This window comes from Sorex araneus, chromosome 3 (assembly GCF_027595985.1).
Source record: "Sorex araneus isolate mSorAra2 chromosome 3, mSorAra2.pri, whole genome shotgun sequence".
NCBI classification, from domain to species: domain Eukaryota; kingdom Metazoa; phylum Chordata; class Mammalia; order Eulipotyphla; family Soricidae; genus Sorex; species Sorex araneus.
This window is the reverse complement of record NC_073304.1, coordinates 196605800-196630482: the sequence shown is the minus strand read 5'-3', so window position 1 is coordinate 196630482 and position 24683 is coordinate 196605800. Positions and strand designations below refer to the sequence as shown.

The 24683-nt window shown below is 39.3% G+C and overlaps 1 protein-coding gene across 9 annotated transcripts in view; it reads right to left on the bottom strand.

The window, feature by feature from the left end:
• Positions 1 to 24683, bottom strand: part of NF1 (neurofibromin 1) — a 294661-nt gene that overhangs the window by 206648 nt on the left and 63330 nt on the right. For all 9 annotated transcript variants that reach the window (XM_055131786.1, XM_055131777.1, XM_055131782.1 and 6 more), the window contains exons 4-9: positions 22418 to 22608; positions 7378 to 7484; positions 6459 to 6526; positions 6124 to 6199; positions 5092 to 5249; positions 317 to 490 (exon numbers count right to left, since the gene is read on the bottom strand). In XM_055131786.1, coding sequence (XP_054987761.1) covers positions 317 to 490; positions 5092 to 5249; positions 6124 to 6199; positions 6459 to 6526; positions 7378 to 7484; positions 22418 to 22608 — 774 coding nt within the window. The remainder of the gene's footprint in view (positions 1 to 316; positions 491 to 5091; positions 5250 to 6123; positions 6200 to 6458; positions 6527 to 7377; positions 7485 to 22417; positions 22609 to 24683) is intronic.

The window sequence follows — 24683 nt, the reverse complement described above, 5'->3', positions numbered from 1 at the left end:
CTTGCCAGAAGTACAGAGCACTGATTTATCTGTCTGCTAAAATCCTATACCTTTCATAATTCCTCTCAGACTAAGTTTTGTATTGCATGAAATCCAACTAAGGATATTTATGGTAATTTAAGACAATTTTGGTTTTTCCATATTCAAAGTCACTTTAGCCTGAACAATAAAACCAAGTCGTCTGAACTTAAAATCAGAGATTTAGAACTTCATGGCTGGCTATGTACTCTGATGATGATCTGGTGAAATAGCTGAACTAGGAGTTTGTTTTTCAAAACAGTTTAAGTTTGAAATAGGGAAATACTAAGAATGTTACCTTAAGATCAACCACCATGGACTGCACTAGTAGGAAAATGACAGAATTGTCTTCCCAGTTGATGTAAGTACTTGCTTTACACAGCTTGACACAGGCGATGGCAGCACTCTCCGTCAGCTGCCTGCTTCCCCCGTGGCCAGCAAGGGCTTTCCGCAGACTGTCCAGAAACAACTTCTAGAGTTCAAATACAGTAGTAAGAGGGCATACAAAGTCTTAGACATCAAAGTTATACAATAAAGAGGAAAATAATCAGTCTCCAAAAGTTATACTTTTAAAAACACAATTGTATGGACGCTTCTCAAAAAATTAGAAATTGAGCTCCCATTTGACTCAGCAATACCACTCCTGGGACTATATCACAAAGAGGCAAAAAAGTATAGTCGAAATGACATCTACACTTCTATGTTCATTGCAGCGCTATTTATAATAGCCAGAATCTGGAAAAACCCAAGTGTCCGAAAACAGATGACTGATTGACGAAACTTTGGTACATCTACACAATGGAATACTATTCAGCTGTTAGAAAAGATGAAGTCATGAAATTTGCATATAAATGGATCAACATGGAAAGTATCTTGTTAAGTGAAATGAGTCAGAAAGAGAGGGAGAAACATAGAAAGATTGAACTCATTTATGGAATATAAAGTAACAGAAAGGAAAACTAACGCCCAAGAATAGTAGAGATAAGCACCAGGATGATTGCTCCATGGCTTGGAAGCCAGCCTCACACACTGGGGGGAAAGGCAGTTTAGATAGATAAGGGACCACCAAGTAAAGGGTGCTTGGAGGGCCCACTCAGGATGGGAGATGCGTTCTGAAAATAGACTACAGACCAAACACAATGACCATTCAATACCTCTACTGCAAACCACAAAACCCAAAATGAGAGAGAGAGCAAAAGGGTATGCCCTGCCCCAGAAGTGGGGCAGGGGGCAATGGAGTGGAGGACACACTGGGACCATTGGTGGTAGAGAATGGGCACTGGTGGAGAATGGGCACTGGTGGAGGGATGGATGCTGAGCATTGTATGACTGAAATATAACCATGAAAGTTTGTAAGTCTGTAACTGCACCTCACAGGGATCCATTACAAAAAATTAAAAAATAAAGATAAAAAAACAAAAAAAAACCCACATAATTGATATTTGTGGTTTTAAGTTTTCATCACTTACCATCTCTGAAATACTTATCAAATTCAAAAATTCAGAATCTGTTCTTGACTTAATTTTTTGGTTTTTTGTGCCACACCCAGCACTGTTCAGGAGCTACTCCACACCTGGTACTTACTCCCAGAGAACCAGGCAGTGTTGAGAATCAAACCCAAGCCTCCTGCATGCAAAACATGTGCATTCACCCTTTGGGTTGTCTGTCCAGTCTTAAAAGGACATAAAAAACAGTCATTCTTCAGCAAGGGATTGGACCTATCAATTCTGATTTTATCTGATTATACTTTAAATTTCTAAATATTATACTATCTTGATTATTACTTTTCTCAAACTGGTCATCCTTATCTAAAATTTCAGGTTATATCAACCTTTAGCCTTCTAAGTATATACTTTAGACTGATCGATGGTTCTAATTCATATTCCTTAGAAAAAGTTACCAATTCTTGAAAGTTCAAGCCCTCCTTACACCCAACTGACAAGTTGCTTCCCTTAGTTCTCCCAAAATAAAAAAAAAAAGAAAATTTCCTGTCTCCACTCACCTACTCTCTACTCTCAAATATAAGATGTTGAGAACTAAATTCACCAAATAGCATAATTCATGTTCTCAAGAACATGAAACCAGCTCCAGAAAAGATCACATTATGTCATAAAACAAGTTAGTAAATGTGGATTGAAATCATATAAAATATTTTTCTTATCATAATGAAACTACAAATGAATAGAAGAAAAACTGGAAAATTCACAAATAAAACACAACATACCAAAACTTAAGAATTACAGCAAAAGCAATGCTAAGAAGAAAATTTACAGTTGGAAATGCTTACACTATAAAAGAACAATCGCAATCAATAAGTAAACTGCATCTTAAGTAAATAGAAAAAGTGAAACTAAGCCCAAAGTTAGAAGTAAGGAAATAAAAAGTAGAGCAAAGATAAAGAAAAAATGTAAACTAGAAAACCAATAAAATCAAAGGCTGTTTCTTTTCAAAAGGCCAAGAAATCTTGACAAACCTTTAACTAGATTAAAATGAAAAGATTCAAATACCAAAAAGTCAATTGAAAGTGAGACTATTACTAATGTTTTTGTAGATATATAAAGGTTACAGGAATAAAAGAGGGTCTGTAAAGATAGTTCAAAGGGTTGGAGCATACGTTTGGTTTGTACAAAACCTGGGTTTGGCACTTCGGGGCTGCTAGTAATTAGTTGGGGGGGGGGAGTGTGGGGTGTGTGTGTGTGTGTGTGTGTGCGCGCGCATGTGTGTGGTTACAGAGAGAAAGATTTTTGTAATTTTAACTGACACTAGAAAATGATACATACCGGCTTTAAAAAAATATTTTAAGGTCATTCAGAGTAGGCACATGTTATTTGGATAAGAATTTCTGCTTTCATTTTTGGTGGGGGGGTGGCTTTTTTTTCTTTTTGCATTTGGGTCAGACCCAGCTGTGGTAGTAGTTCACTCCAGTCTCTATACCAGAAAATTTAAAGGAAAAAATAAAAGGCCAGAAAAGGAACCTATATTGAGAACAGTATTAATTTTTTTTAATATTTTAATGAAAAAAAAATTTCTAATCTGGAATGCAGCTCAGTGGTGTATCATTTGCTTTGCATGTATGAAGCCCTGGTTCAATCCTCAGCACAAAGAACAGATTGTTCTCAATGACATGTGAATAAGCAAAAAATTGTGGGATTATATATATGTGTGTGTATATATATATATATATATAATGGGATGTATATAAAAATTATGAAGTCTTGCAATTTATGCAATATGGATGGAAATAGAGTTTATCTTGCTAAATGAGTGCATCAGACATAGTAAAGGAAAAAAACAATGGTAAGACCCTGAGAGTCTACCTATAAGAACTGAGCTCACCAAACATAGGAACAGGGAGGGGGCTAGAAAAGAGCATAATAAACAGTGGTAGAGGGATGCTGGACTCCCTGGTGGCAAGTATAGTACAGGCCTTAAACACTGTAGGCCTTAAACGAATAATAACACTACTGTAAGCCATAATGTTGACACTTTCTAAAAGGAAAAATCATTTTTATGAGTGAATTATCTGTTATGCAAAATGTCTAAATAAAATGAATAAACAAAAAGTTGGAAAGGAGAATTATGAGTAAAAATGTAGATAAAAAAGAATGAGCTTCTTTCTAGGTACAAATTTTAAATATCTATCTAGCAAAAACAAACAAAAAACTTCTCTGAGGGACCAGAGAAATAGTATAGGAGTGAAGGAATATACACCTCACATGAAGCTGACACCAGTTCCAGTCCTCACACAGCGATATGACACCAAAACTAACTGCATACACTTATACCTCCTATAACTGGGTGAGGACCAATAGGGAAGGAAACAGCAACACTTCAGCCTAAACCTCAGAGAATTCCTCAGGAGACTGAATTAGAAAGTTTCACCCTCAGAACACAGCAGACACAACAGGAAGGCCCCCAAGAAGTCCATAGATGCATAAGGATTAGAGCACAGAAGGCTCTACCAGTACCAACTAGCACTGTAACTTATCAGATACTGACTATAGAGATTCCATGATGAGGATGACTAATGAGCTCAAATAAAACAAACAACACCACCAACAACAAGAAACAACCGCCACGACCAACCGGGAGTCATAAACCACAGGATTGTGTGAAAGCAGAAATGAGAAAACCACAATCAGATCTGATACAAATGAAGAGCATAGTAAGTGAAATTAAAAACAAAACAAAACAAAAAACACCAACTCAATGGAAGACCTCACAACAGAGTAATACAGCTGATGAGTAGTTGGTGAGCCCCAAAATGAGATGCAGGAAACTCTAGGAAACAATGGAAGATAGGGAAAGGTCTAAAAAGAAATGAACAGCACACCAGCGAACTACGAGGTGAGTTCAAGAGGAGCAATGTAAGAATAAACAGAATCTCTCAGAAACATGAAGGCAAATTCAAAGAACCACTAGTCAAAGAAATCACAGACATAAGTTTTCCACAGCTGAAGAGTACATGTATCCAGACCCAAAAGATATAACAAAAGTAACCTCCCCCCCCCCCGCAAAAAAAACAAAACAAAACAAAATACTCCTGGGTCATGGGGCCTATAAAACCAGGATTGGAACCTGGATCAGCAGCATGCAAGACATGAGGTTTACCTGCTTCACTATCTCAACAGCCTGGGGATGGTGTGGTGTGGTGTGTGTGTGTGTGGGGGGGGGGGGTAAGAACTGCGTGTGTGCGTGTGTGTGTGTGCGTGTGCGCGTGTGTGGGGGGGGTAAGAACTGTGTGTGTGTGTGTGCGCGTGTGTGTGTGTGTGCGTGCGTGTGTGTGTGTGCGTGCGTGTGTGCGTGCGTGCGTGTGTGTGTGCGCGTGCGTGTGTGTGTGTGTGCGCGCGTGTGTGTGTGTGCGTGCGTGTGTGTGTGTGCGCGTGCGCGTGCGTGTGTGTGTGCGCGTGCGTGTGTGTGTGAGCGCGCGCGCGCGCGCGCGTGTGTGTGTGTGTGTGTGTGTGTGTGTGTGTGTGTCTGGACTTACTTCTGGCTCTGCCACTTAGGAATCACTTTGAGTAAAATAAGCTACTTCACATCTGGATATGATGGAAATAACTTTGACTTCCTCACCTTATTCATGTTGTTCTCATCAACCACATCCCTGGATATATCCTGGATTATTTCTGGACACAAGATAAGAAGAATGATTTGTAGCGGCCAAACTGCTGCTTTCCGTTTGGTACTTTCAGCAAAACCATCCACCAGGTCAAAAAGTTTTTCTGCACATTCTAAGTAAAAATAGAAATATTAATGTTATCAGATGAGAAGGGGAAAAAATCCCACAAAGCACAATCCCAAATCCCAAATATTAGATTTAAAAAATAAAATACTGATGCTCATTTAAACAACTCAAATACATTCACATAAGCAGAAAAGCAGTGTTATATTGTCTAAGTATCAGAAAATTTAATGTGATCTACCCAAAAATTCAACCACTTTTCAAAATGATGAAACTTATATTTAGTCTTCAGGTACAGTAGTATGCAAACTGTTATGTGACTAAGGAACCAAGACTGAACATCTTTTCAAAAGGAATCACCAACGTTCTTCAGAATTTAATTCCCTTCCTTGGCAAGTGCTACTCAAGAATTCTAGGTAGGGTATTACTATTTTTTACACGTCTCCCTAACTATAAAACAGAGACCATAAGAAGGTCTCTATTTCCCCCCATAACAACAACAAAAATCCCAAATATCCAAACCACAACTCTAATTAAATAGTATAGCTTCATTTCAAACTTCTTTCCTGTTTGCCCAAAGGAAAGGAAATGGAACAGAGACATTTTTAGAAATATTGGAAAGAGTATTTCCTAATTGACATCAGTTGAAAAATATCAAAGCACATCAGTAACGAAATAATTCAGAAAGCAGGGCAGAAGCAATTCTACAACAGGTAGAGCATTTTGCCTTGCATGAGGCCGACCTGGATTCAATCCCCAGCATCCCATAGGGTCCCTGGAACACCACCAGGAATAATCCTTGAGCATGACCAGTGTGGCCCAAAAACAAAACCAAAATACAAAAATGATCTGGAAAGCAACAGGATTTACTTAGGTCATAAATATGAGTTTATAAGAAAAATTAAAAACCAAGACATCCTTACCAGCCATATCAGTTTGTGGAATCTGGTATAGCTTTGTAAATTCATCTGGATAATTTTCTACCCAGTTCCAAAAAGCCTGAAAAGACCAAAACATATTTTTTCCACGTAAAACAGTTATATTTTCTTAGCACAGTAAATGAAATGTCATACACCTCCAACTATATCCACAAACTTCTAATTCTATTCATAATACAGCAATGCTTTCTCTCTAAAACTTAATCTTACTTACAAATCATGTCATGACTTTTTTATTTAAAATACAAAAGACAGAAACATTTCTAACATTTATAACCAAAGATTAACTAAAGCTTAATAGCAGAGTAGTTATAACTTACTTTTTCGAGACTATTTATAACAGCTAACTGGGCAACCTTCTTTAAGGCTTTAAATTTAAATGCTGTTTCTGAAAAATAAACAGTGGTTTTAAATTAACTCTAAACTTAGTTAACACAAATACAATTAAAAGCTACTAGTAAAAATAACAAGTTTTTTTTTAACATACAAACTTTATTTTAGTATTACTGTAAGCAATGTAAAGAAAAATCAGTATAAACCAAAACTACACTGTGTGTGATATTCAAGAAAAATGTTTCAGTAAAACAATGAAACTGAAATAAAAGTAAAATATGCCTTGAACTGCAAAGGTTGTTTTAAGTTGTCTTCCTCTGGTATGTTTTAAATAACAATTTGCTATTAGGGGTAGGGTTCTCATCAGAGGCGTTCAGGGCCCCGGGATCCACTCCTAAATTAGGTCTGGCACTTCAATAATAGGACCTGACAATGCAGCAAAGTTTGCCTGAACACTACTGGGAGCCACCAAAATCCCCCTACTGATGTTGGAGTGTGGGCGATATGTAGTGCCAGAATCAAACTCACAACCTCGAGCTATCTCGCCAGCCCAGGGGTGCCAAGGATTATCCAGGCCACTCAGTGGTGCTCAGTGGCTTCGAGACGGCACCCAGCTTTACTCAGGAGACCAGGTGGGTACCAGGGTTCAACCAGGATCAGCAATAAGCAAGACATCTCTCTGTTCTCAAATTGGTATGTGTAAGGCTCTTGAGCACCACCAATTCCTGAGTGCAAAGCCAGAAGTAACCCCTCAACATTGCTGGATGTGACCCAAAAAACTAAAAAAAAAAAAAAAAAAAAAAATTCCTTGATGTTCTACTTGAAAACTTAAATAGTATAATATCCAAAATATAAATTTTTCATCCCAATGATTTAATTTCAGATACCATATACAATTAAACTTACCCTTTAGAAGTCGTTTTAATTTTGCACAATCTACATTGATATACTGTAATAACTCTATATCATGAACATCAACATTATCTTCCGAACACACAGTCAATTCTTGTAACCTGAAAAGCAAAAAAAAAAAAAAAAAAAAAATTTTTTTGTTATCATAAATTTAGGCTATTCTGTAATTCTGAATTCAAAATACTCTTCTCATATCAATGATATTTTAAGTATGAATACATATAAAAATAAATATTTCTTATAAAAATCTAGAGGAATTTATAATTCAGGAGATAAAGAAACCATGATTATCTAGTAAATTTCCTGTGCAATATATAAAATTATTACACAGCTTAATATACAGTTTTACCAAAAAAAAAAGGGGGGGGGAAGAATCATAGCATGTTGATAATTGCTGAAAGTAGAAAGATGCATCTTATTCTGTTATGTGCATCTTTTAAACTTTTATATAATAAAAAACTTTTGATTCAAATTTCAAATTATAAGTGAAATAAACTACTAATCCCTATTCACATTTTTCAGGACTAGAAATCATAATTTGCAATCAATTTACAATTAACACACACTCAATTTACTTTGTGCTATAAAAATAAGCCACTCCTCACTGCACTTTTCAGCCTATACATGCATTTATGTGACTGTTTAAAGTCTATTCCTTGATTGCGCTCATTTGTGGTATAAAAAATATACATACATATATATACACATATAGTAGAAGAGTAATTACCTTCTCAGGAAAAACAGGGGCTAGGAGGACTGGTCAACGGTTGGAATCAACCACAAGTGTGTGGGGAGTAGAGGGTATAGAGAAGGGACCAGTATGACAATAATAGCTGGGAATTATCATGCTGGACAAGTGCTGAGTGTTAAAAGTAGGTAAGGAATATACCTGATAACCTTTCAGTATCTATATTGCAAACCGCAATGCCCAAAAGGGGAGAGGGAGAGAGAGAAAGGGTGTTGGGGGGGAGGGGAGAGGGAGAATGAGAGAGAGAGAAAGAGAGAAAGAGAGAGAGAGAGAGAGAGAGAGAGAGTAGAAAAGCGTCTACCATAAAGACAGACTGTGGGTGGGGTATGATGGGAGGCAACCTGGGGACACTGGTGACAGGAAACAGACACTGGTGGAGGGATGGGTGTTGGAACATTGTATGACTGAAACCTAATCATGAACAGCTTTGTAAGGGTCTATCTCACCGTGATTCAATTAAAAAAAACCTTAAAACTTTAAAAAATAAAAAAATAAAAGTCTATTCCTCACAGCAGTTTAAAGCTTAAACGAACAAGAATTTCTTAAACTCCATTTTAGTATAAATTTTAATATTAATACTCAAAGTTACCACAAGTGTGGAAAAATTTAACACTTAAAACTTGCGATTTGGGGGGTTGGGGCTGGAGCGATAGCATAGAAGGTAGGGCATCTGCCTTGCACGCGGCCGACCCGGGGTTTGATTCGCAGCATCCCATATGGTACCCTGAGCACTGCCAGAAGTAATTCCTGAATGCATACCCAGGAGTAATCCCTAAGCATCGCCGGGTGTGACCCATAAAGCAAACAAAAAAAGATCAAACTTGCAATTTTTGTTGTTACTGTTTATTTTGGGGTCACACTCAGTGGTGCTTAGAGGTTATTTTGTCTCAGTGCTTAGGAGACAATATGTGGTGCTGGGGAATCAAACCTCGCCCTCCCACATGATGCTCAGCCTATTGAGCAATGTCCCTGGTCCAAAATGCAGGTATTTTTAAACTGATAAAATCACCTAGGTCTAAACAAAGGCAGTTATTGATTTTCTGTTTTGCTTTTGGGTCACACCCAGTGGCGCTCAGGGGAGCATATGTGGTGCTGGGGATCAAACCCAGGCTGGCAGTGTGCAAGGCAATTGCCCTGCCTGCTGCACTATTGCTCTGGCTCTTCTTTAGGTCTATTTTCCACTAACTGAAGAAATCAGCTTTCAAAGCTAGCATTACTAATCTATTGAATTGTGCTTCCTAATGAGGAACGCTAATTATTTCAATTAATTATATTAAAAACTGTCAGCAATAGAATATAATTACCTATTTTCAAAAGTGCAGAGATATAGTGAAATGGCAAATATTATATGATATTAATATTAACTTGAATTAAACATTTTATTGCAGCTCAAAACCGATTATTAGTGATACTAAACCTTTAGTTACTAAAAGTGAAATCAATCCTATTTTTTTCTTAAGTATTTCTTATACTAACTAGCCGACAGACTAAAGTTCTCTGTGTGTGTGTGTGTGTGTGTGTGTGTGTGTAGCTAATATATAGCTAATAGTAAAACTGTTCTAAGCATGTCCACTAAAACAGATGAAGTTGCATTGCAACAGAGAAGGCCAAATACTGAGTGGCACAGGAGTACAAGGAACAGGCATGGAATCATGTGTAAAGGCAGTCACGCAGTGTTGGTCAGGTCACTAGTGTATGGTACAAGAACAGTAACCACCATCTGCAGGACTTGAGAAATAGCTATCCCTAAGATAAGAGAAAAACCATTTACCTTCTTTAATAATGCACCAGCACACACACCCCACCTTGTTAACTTGTTCCTCAGAGGTTAGCTGATCCCACTCTAGTACGGCCCGTGGCCAGCAGGTGGGAAGCGCCAGGCATGCTGGTTAGTGGTGGGCTCTCCCTGGGCCAGTGCTCTGATCCCTCATGCCTACAAGCTGCAGCCTGAGGATCCTGAGGACTTGGGAGGTCACAGAACCTCCTCAACTCTTCCGAGGACAGAAAGAGGAAGATCCAAGTGTTAAAACTTGAATTTGGAGTTTGGGGATTCCCCCCTCCACCGTAATTTGAATTAGTGTTGCAAGAAAGGTGTTTGTGAGAACTGCCAGAGAAACTTATGCCCAATTTCAAGAGGGCTTTTGCTTGCAGTGTCCAATAACCTCCCAACATGAAAACTCTGAAACCTCTGAAAACACCATCCTGCTGAGGACTAAAAAAAGGAACTCTATTTTGTGCTGTGTATCTTTTGCTTATTGGGGGGGATTCCCCAAACAGTGCTCAAGAACCCAGGGTCACTCTTAGACTCCCAGACTCCCAGTGATCTTTTTTTTTTTTTTGCTTTCTGGGTCACGCCTGATAATCTGATAGTGCTCCTGGGTTATTCCTGGCTCTGCACTCAGTAATTACTCCTGGTGGTGCTCAGGGGACCATATGGGATATTGGGGATCGAACCTGGGTCAGCCACGTGCAAGGCAAACACCCTACCTGCTGTACTACTGCTCCCCACCTTTTCATATATAATTTTTATTGAAGAACCAGAATTTATAATACTATCATCCTTCCTGTGTATTCATCATTCTAATACCACACCAATCACTTGAGCGCCCTCCTTCCTCTACCAGTGTCCCCAGGGTCCCTCCCCGTCACCTCACAAACACAACATAAGCTCCATATGTAGGCTATTTGTTGCTACCTTATAATGTTTATTTTCCACACAAAAGAGGTCTTTCTTTTTCATTTACTGTGGAAGTTGTGACACCTACACACATACTGATGATTAAAGCTACACTGAAATTCCACAAAACTGTAAATCAATAAGTTAAATCTCTTTCTAAAAATTGTATTTTTGCAGATAAAAAATTTTTAAAAGTTTAAAAAAAAATTTTAAAAGTTAATAATGTAAATAATTCTATGCTAATACATTTTCAAGTCACACCCAGAGGAGCTCGGGGCTTACTCCCAGCTCTGCACTCAGAGATTACTCCTGGTGGTACTCAGGGGACCATATGTGGCACTGGGGATCAAATCTGGGTTGGCTGCATACAAGGCAAGTGCCCTACCTGCTATACTATCGCTCCATCACCAATACTAATACATTTTTAAATTAATATGAAATAGATGGGTTGGAGCAATAGCACAGCGGTTGGGCTTTCGCATTTCACACGGCCAACCCGTGTTCGATTCCTCCGCCCCTCTCGGAGAGCCCAGCAAGCTACTGAGAGTATGGAGCCAGCACAGCAGAGCCTGGCAAGCTACCCGTGCGTATTAGAGATGCCAAAAACAGTAACAATAAGTCTCTCAATGAGAGACGTTATTGGTGCCCGCTTGAATAAATTGATGAAATAGATAAACCCTACAAAGAAATAATTTAGTATGAGTAAAGGAAAAAAGAATTAAGAGAATTTTAAGGGAAAATCTAAATATGCCAATAAAAGTATAAAAGTGTGTTTTGTCCTGAGCAAGAAATATGGGCTTTATGTTAGAAATTATATTCTAGATAATGCTTGTATCTGCATTAATAAATAAAAGATTATAAAAAGAATCTCTACAGATGCAAACAAAAAATCACCTGGATAAGCATAGGACATTCAATATAAATGAACATTAATTCATTACTGTTCATTTATATTCATTATATTCATTAATTCATTATTGTTCATTTATAATGTGAAAAAGTATAAAATCCCTTAGCAAACTAAGAATAGAAACCTTTCTTAATTTTGTAGAGGGCAACCATAAGTGTCACGAGTAAATGCCATGTTCAATGACAAAGTATTGTTTTTTAAAGGAGCTCCTTTAATACTTCTTGGAAAACTGGTTCCCTAAACTCTTGCCTGTATATGAAGCTCCATACTGTTCCCTCAAATGATAATCTAGCAGGATAGAATATTTCTGGTGGGGTATGCATATCATTGAGTTTTCTTTTTTAATGATAGGCCACCATTCTCCCTTGCTTATAATCCCATTTGATAGACGTGTATGAATCTTATAGACTTTCCTTTGTATATATAATAAGTTCCTTTTGATCTTGTGGCTTTCAATATTGTATCTGTCTTTGGCCTTTGGCTTTCTGATGGTAACGGATCTTAGCGTTTTTTTTCTACTTAGATCTATTTTCACTGGGATCCTCTGACCCCCTTGGATCTGGATGCATGCCCTCTTCAACTCTGGGAAATTCTTAGCTATTTCTTTAACTATTACTGGTTCCTTATTGAATTTGCAATCCTGATCTTTAGGTTCCCGGTGATCCTTATATTGCTCCTCTTGACTTCATCCCATAATTCTCTAATGTGCTGTTCATTTCCTTTTAAACTTTTCTCATCTTCTGTTGTTATTTAGAGATTTCCGGTACCTCATAATGCAGCTCCTAAATCTTTTTCCTCTGCTGCTCAGACCCTCTATTGCATTTTTATATCACCAAGCATAAACTTCATTTCAGTCACTTCTAAATGTACAATTCACATTTCTACTCTCATTCTTGTGCTTTGCTACCTATGTCAATGTTTCTTTGAGTTCATTAAACATCCTCAACATGACATCACTGAAGTGTCTGAGAGTTTACAGAACTGACTGGTACTGGTAGAGCCCTCTGTGCTATTATTTTTAGTCACTGAGCTTGGTGGGGTTCTGTGACTTCTCCTGGTGTTTGTTTGTGTTCCTGAGTGCTAAGGGGGAAATCTTTGTACTTAGGCCCCATTAGGAGTCTCTGAGGGATTAGGCTGTGTGTTGCTCTTTTCCTTCTCTACCTGTCTTCACCCAGTGACAAGAAGTATATAAGTATAAGCTGTATGAGGTATGATGAGTAGAGGCCTCAGGAGATGTAAAGGATGATGATGAGGTCGAGTATGAAGGCCACCCAGACTCAGCGGGAAGAAAGTGGAATCTGCTTCCAAGTTGAATAAGACCTCAGTAAGTCAGCCAGGATGTTAGCCTCACTTAAGGGGCTGGAAGAACAAGCAGAGACTCAATAGAGGTGCAAGTAGAAGGCTGAGAAATGGAAGAGGGGCGCCCAGTTACATGGGCGTGGTCCAAGGTATGTGATGCTGCTTGGGCCTAACAGTGCTTGGGCTATGGGGACCAATCCCAGTGCTCAGGGTACCATGAGGTGTTGGGGATAGAACTCAGAGCTCTGAGTTATTAGTATGAGTCCTCTATTTACCCAGTGCTGTGCTTATGTATCTTATGATACTTTCTGCAATGAATGCTCAAACTGGTAGAAATCTCAAAACAATTTTATCTTTATTTCATCCATTGTGCGTTATATGTGGCATATCTGTAGATATACATATATGTCTACTTACGTTTGCTAAGTAATTATTTAACTTTTCTCATCACCCATAATAAAATTCAAAATGAATTATATTCTTTTACTGGGAAAACATTTTTTTTGGCCCAAACCCGACTTGCTCAAGGATCATCCGAGCAGGGCTCAGGATGCCCAGCATTAAACCAGGGTTGGTCAAATGCAAGGCAAGCACCATATCTCTCCTGCCACTGGGAAAACTTTTAAATTAAAAGCAAGTAAATCTTTAGTTCCTTCTAAGAGTCTACTTTATCCTCCCACATTTTATAATTTTTAGTTATCTAACGATTTCCAACTGGGGATTCTTTTTTCCATTTAAAGAAATCCCATAATTATTTCTTGTAGGGAGGTTTCATGGCAATTAATTCTGTTAACTGTTTTTTATCTGAAAAGCTCTTTATTCCTCCTTCAAATATGAGGAATAACCTAGCTCAGTGGAGTTATTTCTAATTAGAGATCTTTTCTATTCAGCACTTTGTATAACCATACCACTTCTTTTTGGCCTGCATTGTTTCCGTGGAGAAATACATTCAGACTTTTACAACAAAGACAACTCTGTTTTCTTTCTTGCTGCATTTAGAAGTTTCTCTCTTTCTTACTTACCATTTTAATTATGTGTCTAGGTATATACCTGCTTGGGTTTATTTGGAACCCCAAAGCTTACTGGTTCTGTGTTTCTGCCACTTTTCTGAGTTTGAAGAAGCTTGGTCTATTATTTATTTTCAAGTAATAATCCTATGGGCTAGATAATACAAAGGTTTGATAATACAAAGGCTAGATAATACAAACCAATAATACAAGCTTTGCATGTGACCAATACCGCCTTTATCCTCAGCATCACATGATTCCCTGAATATCTTGGATCCAGGCCTGGAAGCCCCTAAGCACAGCATGAGTGGCCCAGGTAATCCTCAGCACCACATCCACAGACCCTTGAACTGAACCACTGGCCAGTCAATCAAGTATCATAGGAGCAGCCTTCCCACCACAAATAAGAATTCTGTCCCTCCTCGGACTCTTCTCCACCTCAAACTCCCATAATGATAATGTTATTTGACTTAATGCTATCCCATCACTGTATCACTGTATCACTGTCATCCTGTTGTTCATTGATTTACTCAAGTAGGCGCCAGTAATGCCTCCATTTGTCCCAGCCCTGAGATTTTAGCAGCATCTCCTTACTTATCTTTCCCAATGACTGGAGGCTTCTCTCAGGGTCAGGAGGATGAGACCTGTTATTGTTACTGTTTTTGGCATATCAAATACACTAAGAGCTTGCCGGGCTCTGCCGTGTGGGTCGGATACTCGGTAACTTGCCAGGCTCTCCAAGAGGCATATATATTTGCCTCTATGATGATATGCGGCCACGCGGACCAGGAATATGTTCATTCACTGTGAGGCATGGCCCGCGCACGTGGAAAGCAGCCTGGAGCGTGGTGGCAGTTGGGTAGTGGAGGTTGCCTACCTGGGGCTAGGTCCATTGGGGCGGAGAGGGATCTCATCCGCCCCCCTCTGGGGCACCCCAAGTGAAAACAGCCTGGCTCGGAGTCTGGAGGCATGGTTATGGGGGCCTCATCTTATGCTCCCTTCCGGAAGAAGCAGCTGTAAGTTCTGGAGGGTGGCCAATGAGATTATCTGGCGCTGGCAGGAGGTGGCTTATGGGTGTGACCCCCAGGTCACTGGAGACTGGGGGAAGCAGGCAGAGAATCTCTACTCCTGGGTCCTATTGAACCCAGAGTCCAAGATCACAAAGTTCCACATTACTTGGGTTCCATGAGACTCCACTCATGCATGAGGCTTGGCCCAAGCATGTGGAAAAGGACCCAGCCCTGGCAGCCAACCTCCACTACCCAACTGCTGCCATGCTCTAGGCCGCTTTCCACACACTAGGGCCAAGCCTCACACAATGCTAACAATGCTATCCCATATAGCTCTTAATTCTTTTTGCTGGTCTTTCTGAATGGCTTTAGTGGCTTTATTTTTAAGCTCAGTGATTTAATTTTTGGCTTCTTTCATTCTGTTGAGCTCTTCCATTGCACTTTTTTTATTCACCTTCTTTTTTTAAACGTTCCTTCACATTCTTTGTTGAAATTCTTCATTGATCTCATTTCAGTAGCATTCTTAATATTATTGCTTTGAGGGCGGGAGCAGGTAGGGTGTTTGCCTTGCATGCAGCCAACCGGATTTGATCCCTGGAACCCCGTATGTTCCCCCAAGCCCACCAAAAGTGATCACTGAAGCAGAGCCAGGAGTAAGCCCTGAGCATCACTAGGTAGGGCCCTAAAACCAAAAAAGATTATTTTCCATTAACTAGTAATCTTCTGCTGTGTTAGTAATTCTTCCAGCCTACTGTCCTGATCCCTCAGTGTGCAATAACTTCCCACTAATTCTAATCCCATAGCATCTAGTACTCCACAAGGACCAGGGGAAGCCTGGGCAATGGTCATCACACAGGTCTGAAATTAATTTGGTTTCCAAGTTCAATCTGCTTGGATGATGGCTGAGGGAATCAGCCACAAGTGTCTGGCATTAAGATACTACAGTTGCACAGACCGGGGCAGCAAGCTGGGTCTGAAAGGAGGTGGGAAAGAAGGTGGGTCCTTAGTCCCAGGAGATAGCAGAATGTGCTGAGGGACTGACCAGAAACAGAGATTGGTTAGCCAAGGGCCATCAATAAAGCACAGCAGATAGTGATATCCCCTTGCACAGTGGCTTTGTTTGGGGAGTATTGCAGAGCACTTGCTTACTAAAAAAAAAAAAAAATGTAGCTTCTTTGCTAGCAGTAAAGTGAAGATTGGTACAGGGATAATCAAACATTATTTTTAAGGTCTGAGAGATAGTACAGCACATAGGGCACTTGCCTTGCGTGCAGCCACCCCTTTGACTCCCAGTACCACATATGATCCCCAGAGCCCCCCATCTCTGAGCACAGAGCCAAGAGTAAGCCCTGAGCACTGCTAGATGTGGCACAAAAACAAACATAAAACTCAAAAGTCAGAATCTTATGCTTCTGGTTAGCATGTCAAATTCTATAGGGAATTTCCTTTACCAAAAAAAAGGTGGGGGGAGCTCAAGTAGACGTTTCTACTACAATTTTGCAATACTTCTGTAGACAAAAAGAGGAAATAGGCAATCCTTAGGCCAGAGAGATAGTTAGGGGTTAAGGCAATTAATGCAACAGGGGGCTGGAGCAATAGCACAGCCAGTAGGGCATTTGCCTTGCACTTGGCCGACCCAGGTTCGATTCCCAGCATCCCATATAGTCCCAAGCACCACCAAGAGTAATTCCAGAGTGTATGAGCCAGGAGTAACCCCTGTGCACCACTGGGTGTGATCCAAAAAGGAAAAAAAAAAAAAAAACTTGCATGCAACCTATCTAGGTTTGATCCCCAGCACTGCATAGAATCTCCAGGGCACTGCCAATGGCGACAGAGCCAGAAGTAGCCCCTGAGGGCCAGAGTAATAGTATAGCAGGTAGGATATTTGCCTTGCAGACGGCCAAGCTGGGTTCAATCTCCCTGGGTTTGATCTCTGTTATACAATATGGTCCCCCGAGCACCATCAGGAGTAACTCCTAAGCAACACCAGGCAGGTGTGACCCAAAAAGCCTAAATAAATAAACAAATAGCCCCCCTGAGTCTATTTATTTATCTCCTCAAAACAAAAAACTCAACACAAAGCACTACCAGTCAGAGAACATGGTATACTTTAGCAAAGCAATGAAATTACCAAAAAAGCTATAACCCATGTATGTGTCCTTTTTAAAAAGCAAACAACAGAACATTATAAAATGAGCACATTAATCCTAAATGACAAACAGCTGAAGCCAGAGAGAATGGTCAAGGCCAATTTTTCATTACATTAATTCATTTATTATATGAGATATAAAATTAATCTTCATCCCAAAATTGCCATTCTATATGTGTTTTAAATTACCTAATGCTATAACATCAATATCCTAAAGTATCTCCATCCAAAATCTGAGGAATGGCACAGTGGGGGAGGGAAAGGCCTGCATGGGTCACAAATTTGATCCCCAATGTAAACAATATGGACAGTCTGATCCCAGGTACCAGAAACTCTACTTTGTTGAAACTCCCTAGTTCCATCTAGCACTGTAACCAAGTATGTGGTCTCTAGCACACCACAAGCAGGTATGTGACCCTAGGAACAAAATCTAAAGTGTAGGACCATGACCATGATACACTCCATTCTATCCATTTATAAGCAAGTTTCGTGACTTTGTTTTTCCTGGTGGCTGCATAGTAAGTATTCCATTGTATAGATGTACCACGGTTTCTTTAGCCAGTCAACTGCTCTTAAAATCCAATCATGAACTACTTTGTAACTGTTTATCTTATAGTGACTCAATTAAAAAATTAAATAATAAATTAATTTTAAAATTAAATTTAAAAATAAAAATAAATATTTTTTTTAAATTTTAATTTTAGGGCCAGAGAAATGATACAAAGGTTAAGGCACTTGCCACGCATGTGATAAGCCCTGAGCACCACCAGGCACACACTTCCCTCAAAAATTTTAAAAAAAAAGTGAGCCTTTGACTCCCAGCAAGCATCACAACTGAGTGTGTGAGCACTAGAACAAGACTTGCATAATAAAGTGTCTGAGCACCACAACCAAGTTAAGTGTGAGACTTCCAGTTAGCAAAATAACAAAGGAAAGGATTGGGGAGAAGATATCTCCATCAATATTAAACCTTGGCTTTTAGGTAAGAAATCACCTAATAAGTTTAGTTCCTATTTCTGACACATGCTAGACAAAATAGCAAATGCACTCTTCTGAAATATGTACTTGACAGCTCCCATTTCTGAGTGACCTATATGTTATCCTATAAGCTAAAGAAACTGCAGTGTAGGGTTGGAATAATAGTATAGCAGGTGGGGCATTTGCCTTGCATGCAGCCAACCTGGGTTCAATCCCTGGTATCTTATACGGCCCTCCGAGCACCACCAGGTGGGGCCCCCAAATGAAAAGAAAACCCCTTCCCCAAAAGAATGTCTTTTATGGAGATAATTAATTTATATTCTGGAAAAATGAACTAGATTTAAGTAAAATATAAGTTATCTTTTTATACATGCTGTCACTGTCACTGTCATCCTGTTGCTCATCGATTTGTTCAAGCGGGCACCAGTAATGTCTCTCATTGTGAGACTTACTGTTACTATTTTTGGCATATCCAATACTCCACGGGTAGCTTGCCAAGCTCTGCCATGCGGGCGAGATACTCTCAGAGGAATCGAACGGGTTGGCCACATGAAAGGCGAACGCCCTACTGCTGTGCTATTGCTCCAGCCCTTACACATGCTAATGTAGCAAAATCTCATGCAAAAAATTTCTATAGCTTCCAAAGGTATCTCATCTGCTGGGTTTTATAAAGTAACACAAACTTAGATAAACTAAAATAGCATTCTGTTGATCATTTTCTCCCTTTGTTAGATTATTTCAAATAGTAAGGCTAATTTAGTATTTATCTAACAAATGGATTTTGTCTTTGTTTCTCTAATTTTCAAGCCTCCAATGTTTTTGATGTCTCAGTCAGTTTACTATTACTTAAGATAGAAAATGTTCTAAACTTTAAAGATTTCATAAAGAAATTTTGGTATTTTCTGTATAAACATACAACATAGCATTCATATTATAACATTAAATAAAATTTTTAATTTTCTTCACATCACTTCTGAACAAGAGGTTGAAGAGCATTACGGCCTAATATGATAGAAACATTCTTATTAAAAAGACTACAGATGAACATTTAAGCATAATCAAAACATGAAACATGTCAATATCAAAATACTGAGTGCACTGGCGAAAATTAACCATTAAAAGTAAGTAAAAGATTGCAAGACTTTGAAGCTATACAATTCCTCCAAAACACCATAGCACAAATCATCTAATCACAAAGCATGTTCTCATTCACACCTGTTGAAAAGCAACACAAGAACCAAAAAAAATGACTAGTAGAAGTCTACTGCTGACATAATACAATTGTGTGTACAACTGGCTTTTCAATTCTGAATTAGTCTATGATTTATTAAATGACTAAGAAATACAGTCATAATTAAGGACACATTTGACTTAACTAGCAGTCAAGTCAATTGCATGAAACCAAGTTTCAGAGCTATTTGCAAAAGTCAGCTAGAAACCTACTGCAGGGACCAGGAAAATGATATAAGGGAATGGAAATATATGTCTGGCATGCATAGGGCCCCACTTTCCAAATACCTCTAGGTTAACCCTGGTATCCTATAGCACCACTGGGGAGGTTTTTGCTTCTCTAATAATCCCAATCCAAAGGCCAGAGATGGTTCAGCAAGCACCTTAACCCTGTGCTGACCCCAGTTCAGTCCCTGGCATCACATGGTCTTCTGAGCACCACTGGGAGCAACCCCCAAGCATAAAGCCAGGAGCAGTCCTCACAGGACTGTTTTACAGCCCCCAAACTCCTGTAAAATTAAAAATTAATTTTTTAATTAAAAAAAATCATCTGACAAACATAGTTTTCACAGTTAATACACTTAAAACACAGACTATTGGGGGTATGATGCCGCCAAAAGGTCAACCTGTACCTGCAGGATGAGTGCATCAGCAGCTTGATGGTGCCTTCAGGCTTCCTGACACCCCAAAATTGCTGCTGTGCCTTTGGCCAGACCAAGTTTACCAACAAATTAAATGGCCAAAAGTTAGGTATGTGCGAACCACATGCACAAACCACCTCCGGCTCAGCTATACAAGCTCATTTATTGGCCTTATTTCGGAGACCCAGAGATAAATTTCGAAGGAGATCAAAAGCCACAGTTAATCTCAGACACATGCATGGCTGAACAGACTGAGACAAATTGGAGGGGGGGCAGGTTGACCTGTGCCTGCCCAAACAGAGCCCCTAGCAGTCACTTGCTTCCACAATCCAAAATCGCAGCCATACCCCTGGCCTGACTCCATGTTCTCAAGACGGACCTCACTAAGATATAATCTGCTGAAAATTCAGGTATGCGGGTTCTGTGATTGAAATCTCCAGGCTTTCGTGGAGTTGGGGTGGGTTACCTCCCCCCACTTCCCAGTTCACATGGAAACACTGATGGTCACCTCCATGAACCAACTCCAGCGCCACCCTATAAACTATTACTGGCCTTGCTTCAGAGACCCATAAATAAATCTCGAAAGAGATCAAAAGCCAGAGACACAGCAGCAAGTCCCACAGAATCGTATATTTCTCTAGGCCCCATACCAAGCCAACTTCACAAGGCACCCCAGATGGAGCAGGTGCAGTCTCCCCACCTACCTCCAGATGGAATCCTGGCAACCAAGAGCTTCCACAATCAAGGCCCAGGTATGTGGGTTCCAGAACTAATTTTCCATGCCACATGGCAGCAGAGGTGCCAGGCTGTCCCTCCCCAGCTCCTAGCCCACTCGTTGGCCTGGCTGTCACACCCACAATGTGCCTCATAGAGCCACCTTAGCACACCAACAGCCCTGGTGCAGACACCCAACTGAATCCCAAAATGGATTAGTGCCCTACAGAAATGTCTCTGGAACCCAACCACTTACAAGCTAGGACTCCAGAAGTGTATAGCCTCGGCACCCAAGATATTCAAAATGAGCAATGGACAATAAATGATCTAGTATCTGCCCCTGGCAGGCAGGTTTGAACGGTGGTTGGAAAATTCGAGCAAAACATAATGCCCCAAAAGTAGAGAGTATTGGGGAAATTGTCTGCCATGGAGGCAGGGTGAGGACTGGGATGTTGGGGGTATATACTGGAGACACTGGTGGTAGAAAGTGTGCAATGGTGGAGGGATGGGTGTTTGATCATTGTATGGCTGAATCTCAAACATGAAAGCTTTGTAACTGTATCTCACGGTGATTCAATTAAAAAAAAAAAAACTAATGTGGAGTCCATGCCCAATTCAATCAGCTTAATCAATGGCTGGATAAGTAGCAGTACTTCTACATAAAATAATTAAAAATAAATAAATAAAACACAGATTATTTCCTGGAAATTCCCAATGTATTACTCCCCCAAATTTTTCCCATGTAATTTCCAGTATTTCTGGGTAGTATGGATTTGGGGGCAAGGAAGAGAGGAAAGGAATCAAGTAGTGCTTAAGACCAGTGATTCAACAGATGGTGCTTGGTTCAATGGGTAGTACATGGGCACAGCAATAAAGATGTAGAACTACCTGGGCCAGCAATGCTAGAAGCCTTCATGGCTATCATGGCAGTGTCTAAAGGCCAGCAGGACCACAACTGGCAGTCCTCAAGGGCCAGAAACATACACAGAGGTGCTACTAGGAGGGCATGTGGTGGCAGGATCAAACTTGTCCCCTGAATAATCACTTTGATCTATCTCATGGGAGGCTGGGTTATTTTTGGTTTTCTGATAACAGGATTTTGTGATAAGCAACAGACCATGAGATCAATACAACTCAAGCATTCATCAATTATTCTCCCAGGCTAATTTCACTTAAAGAAAAAATTACATGAAAAAGTCAAGCCAAAAAGGCTACCCTCGTTAGAATATGCCCACATTCTGATTCTGTCTATACACTCTTGCTTTTAGTTAACTACCTTCTACAGAAAAAAATTCTATTTGTTCTAGATTATGCCTGCACTCTGATTCTCGAGAAAGTACTAGTCTTACTCTAGTAAGCCTTTTTATAGACTTTAGGCAGGCAGGTGTGGGGAGGGAAGTAGGTGGGGTGTCAAACCAAAAATTCAAACCTAGTACTTAAATAAAAACTAAACATGAGTGATATTTTTTCCTTAAAATTTAGGCTTTCAAGCTTCCAGCAGTATTTAATTAGCACACCAGTATCATACTATTAAGTACAAATTTCCCTCCCAAATCACAAAATTTCCACCAAAACTCAAGTAAAAGATTATTTCTTTTTATTTTTACTTAGAAAAAAGAAGACTAAATTTTGTATTACTTACAACAGTCCTATGTGATCCTACACACTAACCTGGTAGAAATGCGACTAAAAACTGCATTGAAGTTGTTGCAGCTGAGAGAAAATAAAACTCCAGAGGCAGAATTTCGAAGTTCAGCTGCATGTTGGTTTCCTTCACGACAGGTGTGAAGAAAATGGCAGATTTCTGGCAGCAGCTGTTTGACCAGCATCGTTTCATCTAATCTCATTGTATCCTTAGGTTGCTAAAACAGAAATAATCATGTAATTCTCAAACATTCTTAAATTTGCAGGCAAACATTTTTTATTATTGAAATTTTAAAACATATGTAAGAACTATAAAAATAGGCAACTATATATTCATCATCTGGATTTCACAACTACTATGTCTGCTCTATCTCTCCGAAGTCTAATAGAGAAGGTTCCTTCTTTCACAAAGGAAGTTCAACATCTCCTGTTTATCCTCCCTTGCTCCCCAATCCTGCTTCTTTACCCCCAAACCCCTCCTGAACAAATCTCATCACGAGAAGTTCCCTGGAATTAGATGACCGCTCATATTCACTGATGAGTGCACTGTGTCATCTGCCTAAAGATCCAAATAAAATTTTGGAAGGGATCACACCTACCTTTGGAGAGATTTGACCAAAACAAATGTATCATTACTATTAATTTTGTTTGCATAAATAATTTCAAACTGATTTTAAAAATATAACAACCTACCCTATACTTCAGCATCAGTAAAAATAATAATATAGGAGCCAGAGAAATACTACAGCAGGTAAGATGCTTGCCTTGCATGCGGCCAACACAGGTTTGATCCCAGGCATCCCATATGGTTCCTAGAGCACTACTAGGAGTGATTCTTAAGTGCAGAGCCAGAAGTAACCCCCTGAGCATTGCCAGAGGTAGCCCAAAAACAAATAAATAAAAATAAAGCTATCACACTGAGAAAACATAAATTGCGTCCTTATATTCATTTTGGGTTTTCTTTTGTTTTGGTTTGGGTTTTTTGCTGCAATTCCCAGGATCCAACCCAGGGCCTCATACATGCAATGCAGGCATTCTACAACTCAGCTACATTCCCAGATATCTCATTCTACATTCAAATTTCCCCAACTGTCCCCAAAGTCTTTCATAATTTTTAATTCAACAGAATTCATAAAAGGTTCATAGATTGCAGCATGATTACTATCTGCCTTTAGTCTCTTTATTCTAAAACATTCTCACCCACACACTCCATATACATGATTTTAAACTTTCATAACATTGACTTTTTTAAGAAAATGGGACAGATGCCTTACAAAATGTTCCACTGTTGAGCTGATTACTTCTCAGTGGTATAACATAGCTTGTTCTTAGAGATTACAGTATTTTCTGTAAGTTAAAACTTAAATGTAATAGTTCTATTAGGTTCAAGTGGAGCATTTTAGGTAGTTCAGCATAAATCATATTATATCACATCAGTATTAAGAAATGATACCCATATAAATGACAGCAAGCTTGATAATTTTGATATTAACACTGAGATGGCTATTTCATAAAGTAAATAACTTCTTTACAATTAACAACCCATAGATAAGCAATCCTGTAGATATAATGCAATCCTACATCAATATTTCACAGTAATATGTGTTCACTTTTCTTTAGCTACTTCAGCTACTTCTATGATAAATATATTTAGGCTCACTTCTTACACTGCATCAACTTACTTTAATCTAAAAATGAAACTCAAGAGAGAAACATATGATTTCTATCCCTAGTTTTACACACACACACAGAGTGAGAGAGAGAGAGAGAGAGAGAGAGAGAGAGAGAGAGAGAGAGAGAGAGAGAGAACCATAAAATCATTAAAGTCAAAACCAAAAAATGGAACAAGGGCTGGAGAGACAGTACAGCAGATAGGGCGTTTGCCTTGCATGCAGCCAACTTCAGTTATCCCCAGCATCATATGGTTTCCCAGACACCACCAAGAGTAATTCCTGAGTACAGAGCCAGGAGTAACCCCTGAGTACTGCTGGGTGTGGCCCAAAACAATATAAAGCAACAATTATTCAATAAATTTATTTTAATTGTGCATTTAATGGGATAAGTATAAATTATCAATTATAGAGCAGAACAAGGTCTCTTTTATGCATTACAAAATTCCCATGTATTATGGGCTATCTCTAATAATTGTCAAATTAAACAGTGGTAAGTAATATCTGTGTTCAGTCTTCCAAACACATTTTCTATGACATCGCAATTACAAATGTTAATGGATAAAACCTATAAAACGGAAAAAGGCCAAGAAAATACCCTACCCCAAATACATACTGGTATT